A 13,195-nucleotide genomic window follows, 5' to 3' on the forward strand; every position below is an offset into this window, starting at 1 on the left:
TTTACACTTATATCAAAACTTTTAGTGTAATTATCTTTAACGAAGGTTTTTGATTTTATTTTTTTGTTAAATTGTGAAAAAAAAACTAGTTGATTTTTTTATAGAAAGACAATAGTTGTCCTATATTTTTCTTATCAATGAAACCTCCTTGTTTCGTAGTTCTATGAATACAATGACACGAAATTTAACCTGAAGATTACCTCTTTTTTTCCCACCAAATTTTGTTTTTGTTTTTTGTAACTTTTAGATTAGTATTTGTTACATTATTGCTTGATATTATCTAAATTTTAATTTTTTAAATCCCCATGGTGCAAAATATGCATATAATTATATTAAAGAACAATTTTATTTATATTCTAGTATTTAATTTAAAATTTGAATGCTTTACATAGCCTTTAGTATTGCATTTATTTATTGTTATAACTATGTCCTTAAAACAATTACCGCCTTCAACCATTAAATTAATTAGCAGTACCCAGGTTATTACCTCTGTATCATCAGTAATAAAAGAGTTAATTGAAAATTCCATAGATGCTGGAGCAACTAACATTGAAGTTAAATTAGTATGTTCTTGTATTCTATTTAATAGCTAAACCAATTATTTGGTAAGTTATTCAAATTTTTTTTATCTTAGGAAAATCATGGCCTGGATAAAATAGAAGTTAAAGATAATGGAAAAGGAGTGAAACGAGAGGAAGTTCAGTATATGTGTAAAAAAAGTTATACATCAAAAATCAATAATTTTGATGATTTATGTGAGTTTTTGTTGAAGAGCTGCTGTTTTATCTATAATTTTTAATTCAAGTATTGAAAATAAATTTCTCTGTTATAGATAAATTGGATACTTACGGTTTTAGAGGTGAAGCTTTGAATTCTTTATGTGCTCTGGCTACAGTTACTATAACTACTATTTCAGAAGGCGAGGATGTTGCTTTGACATATGGATTCGATCATGATGGAAATATTAAAAGTAACAAAATTTCACATATTATAAAAGGTATGATTTTAAAATTATTAGTTAATATTCTAACAATTTAAATATATCATACAAAATTCTTCTGTCTGTTGACAGCATTATTACTTCATATATTATTGCAGGAACCACCATAATAGTTGAAAATTTGTTCAAAAATCTTCCTGTTAGGAAACAATTCTTGACAAATGGGAGAAGGAAAATGGATGAGATAAAGAAAGTCGAACAAGTAGTAAAAACATTAGCAGTTATTCATCCAAGGTTACGAGTTGTTTTAACACACAACAAATTTTGTATATGGCAAAAGAATTGCGTTTCTACTTTGAGACAATCCTTAGTTCAAATAATTGCCCCTACTATCGTCAAACAACTGACTGATATTAAATATGAAAGTAAAAATGTAAGGTTTTGTTTATTTAGATTATTATTAGTGCTTCTATTATTTTTTGTTAATATAGGCCAATTAATATTTCAGATATCTTTTGATTTATTAGTACCTGCTAGAGCTTGTAATATCGCTAGTACTTGTTATGGGAATCCTGGAGATGCTATGTATTTGTTTATAAATCTAAGACCTATTAAGAACAAAATTATCGAGAAGGTATTTATAAGTGAAGGATTTATACTTAAGTAATCATTATATCAAAATCGCTTGTGGATCGGAAAGCTGTATCCTTGTGGTATTTAATTATTTAAATCTTTTAATTATTTACTTTTAAGAATTATACTCCTTATACTATATAAAGAGAAGGTTAAAAAATGAAGTCTTGAAATCATTATTCCTCAACAGTGGTAGTAATATAATTTAAATAAATCAAGTGACAAAGAGTTTTTATCCTCTTGTATTGTAAAAAAATAATATAAACATAATACATGTTATTATATCTGAGATAACAACATTTTTTTAATGCAGTAAAACATTCTTGAATTTTATACAAATCTTTCTAGAGTCTTAAATGAATTTAAATTAATAATAAATTTATTTTCTTGCTTTTTAAGGTGCTTGATTATTTATAAATACTGTTGTCCATCTGCGCCTTTGTACCCCTTCTCATCTTACGCTGTTCTTAACTATTAACTTAAATAGTTAAATTCTCATTTATAATATTTTATTCTTAATATAGATTTATTGTGTAATATTAAAATTTCATTTATAATGTTATAGATACAAAGCAGTATTTGCTTGCTATTGGTAATGTTGTTATTTTTGAATAATTTCTAGAACCTCACTTTGTACTGAAAGGACAAATGTTTTCTTTTATTGAATATTAAAAAATGCAAATAATTTTAATTTATAAAATATTTTTGGATGAACTGATTTATTTATTTAAAAAATATAGAATATTTTATTATTTGTTATTTTACTACTGGTGAACACCAGTACTGTTTATTTGCTATTTTCTACATTTACTTTTTTTTTTTTAGTCTTATAAGATTCTTATACATTAAAAGAAAATAATTTTATAATCTTACTTTTAAAATTGAGTAATATAATATGATCTTGAAAAAATAAAATAAATTGTTTGATTTTAGTTTAAATTTCCTTTGACTTACTTTTCAACATTTGAAAATTAATATTTGGAAACAGTGCCTTCATTCGATTACAACTATATCTTCATATAAATTTATGTTTTTTTTTTTTCATCTGTAATTTACTTAAATAGTGAAGTTAACGGTAGCTATATATTGTAATTGTTAGTTCTACTTTGATTTATTTCTCAAAAAAATAAAGATATTAAAATAATATCCATTTTTAAAAAAATTATATTAATTAAAAATTTGTTATAGATAGTTCAGGATGAGATTTTCTCTTATTTTGGCCATGAGGTACCTTCAGGAAAGTATCCTACCTGCCTGGTTTCTATTAAGTTACCTCCTGATTGTTTAGATGTGAATTTGGAACCAAATAAAACTAGGGTCATCATAAAAGATATTGTATGTTCTAGAAAAGCCATTTTTGTTATTATTAATATTAATTAATATTTGTAATGATTTATATGAGCATTTTATCTTTAACAGGAAGAAATTGGAAATGTTCTTAAAAAACAACTTGTTCTGTATTATATAGGACCCATTGATACACCCCAAGAATTCCATGATGTAATCAATGAAGAAATAGAAAGAAATTGTATCAAAAGGAAAAATGATGAGCTTAAAAACGGTGGAAAAAAATCAAAACTAGAATTAATTGAAAAAGTTGAATATATGACTGAGGGAGATGATCTAGAAGATTGTGACGGATCAGACTTAAAATTAATTAATGAGAACTGTAAAACAATGACTGATGAAGCTGGTCCAGTAATTCATGAAAGGGATTTTAATGAAATCTCATTTATGGAAGGAATAGTTGAAGGCAATATTGAAATCCTAGTTGGCACTGAAGTTCCGAAATCTCCAGTTACTGTAACTGATTTTGAAAAGACCAACTTAGCTGATACTACGACAAGTGATAAAAATAATAGTTCTACTGAAGAAAATTCAGGAGTTGCTAATGTAGATATTAACATTGATAATATAACACTTTCACAGTGGAGTAGAGGAGATGTGCGCTTGGATGGTGATTTGATTAAAGTAAGTATAACTTATTGTCCATATAGTTTTTATAGAAAGGTTATAATCTTATCAAAGTTTTGTTCTGCCTTTTTAAAATTGAATGTTTGGAATAAATTAAATTTATGTATAAATATAAATTTAATTTATTCCAAAACCAGAAAGTTGAAATCTATTTTATTATAAAATGTAAGTTGTGGATGTTCAAGCTGTAGAACAACTTTGATTATTTTTTTATTAGCACTTTTATATTGTTAAAGTGCCTTAGTTAAAAAAAATTGCTTCTTCTTTAGAGTTCCACGGTATTGTTGGATTGCAAAACTGATGAAAAGAAAGACTTAAGTTATTTTAATAATCAAGTTGATTCATGTTTAAATGACTCAGCCGTTAATAGCCAGGTTTCTACTGGTGAGAGAAGTGTAAGCAGTCAAATGGGTTGCAAAGATATGGCGGGGTTTACGAAGTATGCTTCAGAAGCAATTAGTAAAAGTAAGCTTCTATATTATTATGTATATCTTTAGTAGTTCTATTGGAATACATTCTAGTTAATTTATTTTAATGTTTTCTTGTTGAATGTAATGATTTTTGTTTTATATGTTGCTTTATTTTTTTTTTCAAATTCATTTTGTAAAATATGAGAAAATCATTATTTTGGTCATATTTTGAAATATTATTAAAAAAATTAACATTTTTATTGCCTGGAATTCGTCCGTGGAACAGCTTAGAATGTAGCTGTAGTTTGTCTAATAAATGTAGTTTACCATTTAAGCCATAAGCCGCCTTTATTTTCCTTTTTGCATAGCTAAGGCTTATCCACACATGAGCTCCTGTGTAATAGGAGTGATCTCAGAACTATTCCTAGCTAATCTGTCAGTATTCTCATTACCAGGTTTGCTAATTTGACCCATGACCCATTCAATGCTAACTTTATTATTATAATTTATTGTTAAATTCTGCATAGCAGTCTTCAATAACTTTAGATCATCTAACTGGTTTGCTAAGTGCCCCAATTGCTGTCGGGTTTTCTATGTAGATTTTTATTCCTCTCCCAGCAACCCCTTCTTCTATAATAAGTATTTTATATAAATCCAAGAATTTTCAGTAAAAAATGTTTACTTCTTACACATAAAAAATTATTGTTATCATTAAAATATTTAATTTTGCTGTTAAAAAAATAGTCAAAGTAACTTATATTTTTACTATTTCTTTACATGCTAGCCCACATCCCTGATTATTGATACTAAACATTTTTGAGCCAGATTCTAACTCGGAAACTAAATTTCCTCTTCTAAAGACCTACAAAATTTGAATAGAAAAAATGATACTTCTTATCACTTCTTTTATTCTTTGTTACTCACCTCAAATAGCCCTTCTTTTCCTTTCCTATTTATGTAATGCAATTGTACTTATGATGTATTTTTCTCATCTTCAGAAGCAATCTGCTATATAAATAATTCCAAACCCAATCCTCATAATGATCTCTCTTTCCACTCCTGCTGCCAGTTATAAGGAACTTATTTGAAAAATATTATTAAAGACACTAAAACCAATCTAAAAACTGAAAAATATGTTCCTTTTCACCAATTTGGTTTTAGACTCTGATATGATAATGATACTAGGTCATTACAAACGTTTTTGTGCATAAAATAAGACTTTTTAAATTTCATCATAAAATCTCCACATTAACATTTAAGATATAGGCCATTACTGTTAATTTCTTTAACTCTCTTTTCTGGCAAAAGTTGAATTTGTTTGTTATAGCAACCCTTGGTGTTTGAGACAAAAACTCACATCCTGTTTTAACCTCCTCCTTGTTTTCCTAATGTCAATCTTTGCAAAAAATGTGCCATTGCCGGGAAAGACTATTTTCAGATGGTGCTATCTCAGACCTGAAAGAAGGGTGGGGCATATTGCTAATATAATCTATTTCTGAAAATTTTTCAGTAAGCGTGATGGATTGAGTGGTTATGTAGAGTGTGGTCTTACTGAAATAATATTGCTTTATTCTTATTGGCCAAGCAGAGTACTTATCTCTTAAAACTTCATTTAATTCTCATCAGGAACCGCCTGAAAATGTATGCGCTATATTTAATTCAAACACTAGACACCATCTGGACCCCCTTGCTATGATATGCTAGATATGAATATTTATATTTAATCATTGGAGTTCTTCTCCAGCGGTATCGCATTTATCAATTTACTATGCTATTATTATGAGGTGGCATGCAGGGATTCTTAATTATAAATATTATTTTATATTTACAATCATATATAAGCAAGAACAATATTATAAGAGAGCATGTTAGATCTATTTCCTTAAACTTTTATTATTATATTATGAATTGAGAAGTACCAGTTGGGATCTTTGTTATTTATATTGACTCAAAGTTTATCAATTTTACACTTGTCATTCAAAATACAACTTAAAAGTCTTACTTTTCTTGGTGCGTTGGGCAGCTTGTGGCGGCGCGTCCATATTCCGCTGACTGCTCTGGCTTGATGGCTGACCTCAGTCTGTGACTTCCTCCTACTCTCTCCAACTGATCCTCAACTCCTGTCTCCCTCAAGCTGCTCTCTTCCTCGTCTCTCTCAAAAACAGCCCTACTCCTCGTCTTTCTCAAAAACTGATACTTCCTTCGTTCATTACCCTCTTTTTACTCTTTTTCCTCCCCTTACTTCTCATTCCTCCCCACTTCCGATCTTGGTTTTCTCATTGGCCGCAGCCAGGTCCCCCTCTCTTTAAAATATAGTTCAGAGGCGGTGGACAGGGCATCATCCTCTGGGTTTCTTGGTCTCTCTCTCTCTCCCTGACCCCGAGCAATTAGTTCTCTATATCCTAGAGATAAGGCCTGGCCAAGAGGCATGCAGGTGTCTCTTATCTTTACTTTAAGGCAGCTTTCCTTCTTTGACCAAGGTCATTGTCTTTGGCCAGGAATTTTAGTGTGCCCAGGGTGAGATAAGGGCTGTCTAGGTACCACCCTCATCCCAACTGGTATCTGTGTGTGTATATATATATATATATATATATAATTACTTTTAATATGTCTTGCTGCCAGGGTAAATGACTCAGGTGGTTGCTTTGGTATGACCCCTTATCAGGTACGATATGCCAACTAAAGAACTTACTTTAAATTCAAATTTCTCTTTTTTCTCTGGTGCTTCTAATACATATCATTTGCATCACAGTCAAATAGAGGTACGATGGAAACTTAAATGTAAGCTATAAATTAATGCACAAAGACTTTAGTAATGGTGTTATACTTCAGAACAGCAATTTTATCTTTTCATTGATGTCATTGCAGTAATACTTGAAACAAAAAGTTTTTTTTTTTAACTCTGCCCCAAAGCTACACACATTCTTAAAATTAATACTACTCAATAAAAATTCTCAGACCCTTCATAGATTATAGGTTATTATAGATTATATTTAATGTACAAAATACTCAACAATTTATACTTACCATTTGTTCAACAGTACTCAAAAAATCAATTAAAGACATTTCACTTCTCTTTTCAGTATCAAGACTTTTTGAAGTGTGATGTAATGTAATGATTTATTTTCTTAATAAATTAAATGCGTATTCATTTCAAGTTTGATCACTTTAGTTTCTAAGAATGGAGATGGCTCAAACTTCACTAAAGTTGCTAGTGAACTTGCAACAAAATGGAGAGAAATGAATGATATCGACAAAGACAATTATCTTGAAAAAGCAAAGAAGAAACAGAAGGAGAAGGAGAACAAAGACACTGCTGTTATGAGAGAGCGATTAAAGAAATTTCTAGAAAAATGCAATGAAAAGAGGGTTTTAAAGAAGAGAACCTACCATACTGAAATTGATTTAGACATAAATATGGAATCTTTAAAAATATCTGTAAAGGAAAGGTAAATTTTACTTTTTATTTACTTAATCACCAATTTATAATTTTATGTTGTTTAACATTATAGTATAATCCAAAAGTTTTTTTTTTTTTTTTTACTGAAATGGAGTGGAATAAATAAATAAATTGATATTTATTTTCAATTGATTTAACCGTCCATTGTACGGGCTTGCCTTCCCCTTTTATATAGTAGTTGATTATTGGTTTCACTAGAAAAGTAATAAAGATTATTTTTAAAACTTTTTACTTAAATGAAATATCACTAGATAATTTTGATTTGCAGAACATCAGAAACAGAACTGGGATTCAGATTCTTGGGCGAATTAAATGAAGACTTGAAATGTGTTGCAATTACATATGACCTTTACATTTTTAGTACTAGAAGGCTCCAGGAAGCATTGTTATATTACAAAAATTTAAAAACTATGATTGTTCCCCTTAAGGTCTTAGAATCAGGAATTGCAGTTAAAAAAGAGTAAGTAGACTATAGAGTTAAAAGATGATTATTTTTGAAAAGTTGGAGGAAAAAATGTATTATCTTAATTTAAATGTTTTTCTGGTTTATGAGATAAAAAATTAGTTAGTTACTCAAACATAAATATAATATAAATAGTTTTTATGTTCAATATTATGGATGGTTCTTAAGTATAGAATTTATATAGTTAGTATATTTTTGATGTTAGGCAATTTATATCAATTCATAGTATATTTATCATTCAAGGTCATAAGTTTTTTACACAAAAAAATTTCTCCTCATTTCAATTTCGAGATGTTTGAATCATAATGAGACATTACAAAAAAACATTGGTTACATGGTCAGTTGTATATTATTTTGTAAATGTTTGAATCAAGAGACATTACAAAAACATTGATAAAACATAATAAAATTAAAACATTGGTCATAAAAAACTAGAATCATATTTCTAAACCCTCATATGAAAACCACATTGATAAAAACTTTTTTTAAATGTATTTTGAAATATAGTTCTTTGCTTTAGTGACATTTGCATTAATTTAGTTCTGGCTCATTTGGCATTTTCAAGACATCCACTGAATACTCAACATTTATTTTGATAAAGTACTTGTTAAATATTGTAAAATTCTATTTTATTTTATTTTTGGAATCGATCCGGTCAAGACAGTTCAGTTGATGAAACTTTTTTTTAATATCCTAAAATACTTGTTTCATAATAATTACTTAGAAAACTTCATTATCACAAACATATATTGAGTTTAATATGCCCGTGTGATGTTGAAGTTTGGTTAGCTAATGTTGAGAAAAAAGTATTTCATGATACTCAAAGGAAATGAAAGAAAAACGTTTCACCAACACATTGAACTTGACTGTATGGTTGTAAAAATGAAAATTTAAAACAAAATTTTATATTATTTAACAAATACTTTTTTAAATTGTATACATAGTCTATAATTTTAGAGACTGTGGTGAAAACTTAGTTTGTGAATAGTTTGAAAATAATGAAAGGAGCTGAAACATTACAAAAAAAATATATTATGTTTAAATAAAAATTAGTAAAAAGTTTTTATTAAAATATGGAATTTGGGTTTAAAAGTATGATTCTAGTTTCTTGTCATTCTGTTTAGATTATATTATGTCAGAATTCCTTCTTGTTATTATGTTTAAAAAAAAAAAATCATGAAAAAGTTGTTAACATATTTATATTTTTATATTATATGTGTTATTTATTGATTAAGGTTATAACAAACAATTTATGTTAAATAAAATTAATTTCATAACAGGCAACAGGCTTAGTTCACAACATGAGTAGTTGGGTTTGTAATCATTTTTACACCTAGAAAATATGGTTGACATTTTTATCGATTATAGCTTGGTACTATAGATTGCTTTGTATTTATGTAATGTAGGCCTAACCTCAACTGAAAATGATCCGCTAGGGGTTTGTTGATCTTTTTTGAGTAAGTGCAAAGAACAGAAGTCAACAGTTGTGTACTAATCAAAAAGTAATAATAATAGTGTAGGTTATAATTCCTAACAGTAGAACATAGAATATCAGTGAGTACTAACCCACTCAATAGTTAGTGTGAACTGTTACTCTGACATGATTATAGGTATCGTCATATTATGCTTATTTATTTTCCTTAGTGATTTAGGAGAATCACTGTGGTCAATATTGGTTTCAATGGAGACAGCTATTGATGTGAAATGTGGTGCTGTTATAATTTCTGATGAAAGAATATCGAGGAATGGTCTTAGAATAGAACTCATAAAGGAGGGTGAGCATCTATAATATTATACTACTTTTGTTACTATTACTAATGGTTGATGTAATCTTAAAACCTCCATAATAACTTATTTTTTATTTATTTATTTTTTGATAATCTCATTCTTAGACCCAACTGGATGTAGTTTTCTAATTACTGATGTACCACTGCATGTGGCATTTTTTGGATTGGATGACCTGAAAGAAATTTTAAGTCTAATTGAAACCTCAAATCCTGAATTGCCATTGGAAGATTGTCGGCCATTAAAAATCCTAAGTTACATTCGGGTGAGTTGACTAAAACGTTTTTATTCTTCAGATGTAATTTGTGAAGTCATAATTTGTTATTACATGGTCGTCAAAGATAGTTTAGATGAAATTAGAAAAAAAAGTAACAATTAAAAAAAAATATCTTAGAAGTTATGGTGGACAATTCGTGAGGGAAAGAACTAGTTGATTGTGTCATGTCTTCCTGCCTAAAATTTTTAAATTGTTTCATATTACTAATTATTTCAGCATATAAGTATTAACTTGTTCGTTCTCCATGATATTACTGGGATATTATTTTATTTAGTCTTGATTTACTTTTGAATTTACTATCTATTTTTAAAATAATAATTTGAAGAATTATTTAGGAACAAATTTAATTTTTTTGACATCAAAAATGTATAAATGTTTCGTTTTAAGGTTCCCTCTGCCACTCAAATATTAAATTTATCCTATGCTATTGGTATTATGTTATTTTATTATTTGTATTAGACTGTGAATGGACAAAACATAGTATACTTTCCAAATTGATTGATATTGTTTTGAGATTTAATATTTATCATTTCTGACCTGTTTTATTTTATTCAATGCGGTGGAATGCGTCAAAAGAGTAATTGGTTTTCAAAAATGTTTACTTCTGAGCAGTAAGATGCATTCTATGCTTCACTACTGATCTGGTGTTATTATGCTGATTTGTGAAAATTGTGAATTATATTCAGAATGCTAGTAGTAAGCTTTAAGGTCTCAAAATAAATACAGTTATAATAAAATATATATAATCAGTGATAGTATCAATGTTTAATTAAGAGGGATCAACTATGTATAAAAAAAATTACTGAGGAGATGAAGCCTCACTTTAAAGTTGGAAACATTTATTATTTTTCTGTTGTAAAGTTACTCAGTTTGTTAAAGACTATTGTATTACTGTTCATTTATGGTATTAAACATGGTAGATCATTTTAAGCTGAGAATAGTATCTTAATATTTTTTAAACCCAATTATTGTATAAAATATCTGAAGAAGGTTGAGGTGACTCATGAATGCACTGAATTATTTGGGCCATTTTTGATAAAAATATATAAAAGAGTGTAACAATGGAAATCGATCTGCTAATTCATAGCCCTATATTAATATTGATACATAGATGGCTGAATATGCATGACATAAATATAAGTTCCAGAATCTGGTGACAATGGGGTTCAATAGGGAAATGTGTGTTAGCAATTCTCTTTAGAGTATTTCCACCGAATCTCCAGTTTTGCTAATCCTTGTCTTTATTTTATACCATTTTCAACATTCTAAGTGACAGCAAGTGAGCCACCAAAATGAGCTTATTATTTTCCATCTAATGCCATATTCTTTTGTTTACTCCACAAACTTCATAACTTCTTTTATCCTTTATTAACTCTGATGATTCTAGATCTCTTGTGCTAATTCCTGGTTGCTGTGTCAGCTTTCTAACTTATTACCGTTATTATTTCTTCCATTGTTATGGATTGTCTTGATGTTCTGATTTCTTGTAGCTCAGTTCATTTACTTTTTAATTATTATTTATGATTCATAATGATGAATCATTATGAAATATCATTATAGTAAAGTAAATGTACTTTACTATCAAAAATCACTCATTAGTTAGTAATGTTATTTATTTAACTTTCACTTAAAAATTGAATTTGTTATTAAATTCAATAATACAAATTCCTCCCGAATCCAATCCTTACAGTCCAAAATCCTTCGTAAAATCCTTAACGCTCCTTACTTTGTCACAAATCAAGTCATCCATCATGACCTCAATGTCCCATATGTTGCCGATTTGGCCAAAACCAGATACCATTCCTTCCATGGAAAACTTCCCAACCACACAAATCCACTTGTTTCTAACCTGGCTTCTCCTTCATTACCTAATAATACTCCTAGGCGTCTGAAAAGAAGATGGCCTCGGGATCTTCTCTTCTAGAAATGTTATTGGAGTCCTATCTATGGGTAGATTCTCCACATGTTTGTATCATGTCACTATCTCACCTATAGCAAATTTACTTGTTGTATATATTTTTATACAGTTGTAAATAACAATAAATAAATTATTAAAAAAAAAAATTCAATAAAAAATTGTTTCTAGTTTTGTTTGTTTTTCAGGGAGAAACTATTCGCTTCATAAGTAAGAATGATGTTGACCAAGAAAGTGACAGGGTTATCGATGAATTCAGATTCTGGCTTGATCACGTTAAGCCAAAAACAAAACGTTGTCCTCATCAAAAAGCTGTTTTTAAAAGAATAAACTTAAAAGATTTCATATAATGATTTAAAACATTTACTAACTTTCATTAATATCTATACTCACAGGATTTATTACTTTTGATTTGTACATATTTGTTTAAATGTAAATTATTTTATTTTACTTTTATGTTTATTTAATTGATCTATATCTATTAAATGAATATTTCTCTGTTTTAAGTTTTGTTATCATTCATTCCTTTGTTATTGTTCAGTGTTATATTTAATTTAAAGATACAAATAATTTTTAAACCAATAACAGTTAACTTTTACTAAAATCTTTAAATTATTCTGAAAATCATACAATTTTCAATTTATAATCTTCATAGGTCTGATCCCCTTGACCTAACCATATTGAATGCCCAAAGTCCTCACATAGTAGTGCACCTCACCTCTTAAATTGTTGCCTGGAATGGACACTTGCCTCGACAGAAGTATACCTTTTCTGAACCCAAAATAATGATCACTCCTGGTCTTGTGAATTAATAGTATGTTGTTAATTGAAAAGTAAGATATCCGGATCAGCAGTTTAGATATCTGGCTATGTTGTCAGTTAAGTTATTGTCTCTTAGGGTTGGGGTGTAGTTTCATATAAGTCTTTTGTCTAGAAGGAAGTCTAGATATGCACTGAGCCTGAGAATGGAAGTATTATAGTGTTAAATGGAATTACAGACATAATCTGCCTCAACATGTGAAAGTGACATGCATCATGGATTACAGCTTTTACTCAATACTATTTTTTCTAGGGCATCGTTTAGTAGCAACCACTTCGCCTGATTGGGTTTAGTTATTCCAAATTAAAGTAGAGAAAATTTCATACAATTTTGTTTGTGATTTCTTTTTTTTTTTTAGTTTTGAAATGATCGGGATTCGAAAATATAAGATAGAATGTTGTTCAGTGAAATGGGGAACAAAAACAGGTACCAGCAGAAATATTAAACCCACCAAGCTAAAATACATAATCAGCGTCCCGAAACAAAAAAATAAATAAATACAAACATTTCACTCGTGA

The 13,195-nt window shown here is 28.5% G+C and overlaps 1 protein-coding gene across 1 annotated transcript; it reads left to right on the forward strand.

Annotated features, from left to right (window-relative positions):
- The first annotated feature begins 202 nt into the window (after window positions 1-202).
- On the forward strand, window positions 203-12,363 carry LOC106682288 (PMS1 protein homolog 1). The gene is made up of 13 exons (XM_014423045.2): window positions 203-563; window positions 635-755; window positions 833-997; window positions 1,099-1,373; window positions 1,449-1,574; window positions 2,762-2,908; window positions 2,993-3,544; window positions 3,817-4,012; window positions 7,130-7,406; window positions 7,686-7,877; window positions 9,525-9,655; window positions 9,773-9,930; window positions 12,046-12,363. The coding sequence occupies exons 1-13, from the start codon at window positions 426-428 to the stop codon at window positions 12,205-12,207; spliced, it is 2,640 nt and encodes an 879-aa protein (XP_014278531.1). The 5' UTR covers window positions 203-425; the 3' UTR covers window positions 12,208-12,363.
- The last annotated feature ends 832 nt before the right edge of the window (window positions 12,364-13,195 follow it).

This window comes from Halyomorpha halys, unplaced genomic scaffold, assembly GCF_000696795.3.
Source record: "Halyomorpha halys isolate HHAL.00 unplaced genomic scaffold, Hhal_1.1 Scaffold400.1, whole genome shotgun sequence".
Classification (NCBI taxonomy): Eukaryota; Metazoa; Arthropoda; class Insecta; order Hemiptera; family Pentatomidae; genus Halyomorpha; species Halyomorpha halys.

Coding starts and splice junctions, on each gene's coding strand:
- LOC106682288 (XM_014423045.2), top strand. CDS start 426: ATGTCCTTAAAACAATTACCGCCTTCAACCATTAAATTAATTAGCAGT. Junction 564..634: donor CTAACATTGAAGTTAAATTA/GTATGTTCTTGT, acceptor TTTTTATCTTAG/GAAAATCATGGCCTGGATAA. Junction 9,931..12,045: donor AAATCCTAAGTTACATTCGG/GTGAGTTGACTA, acceptor TTTGTTTTTCAG/GGAGAAACTATTCGCTTCAT.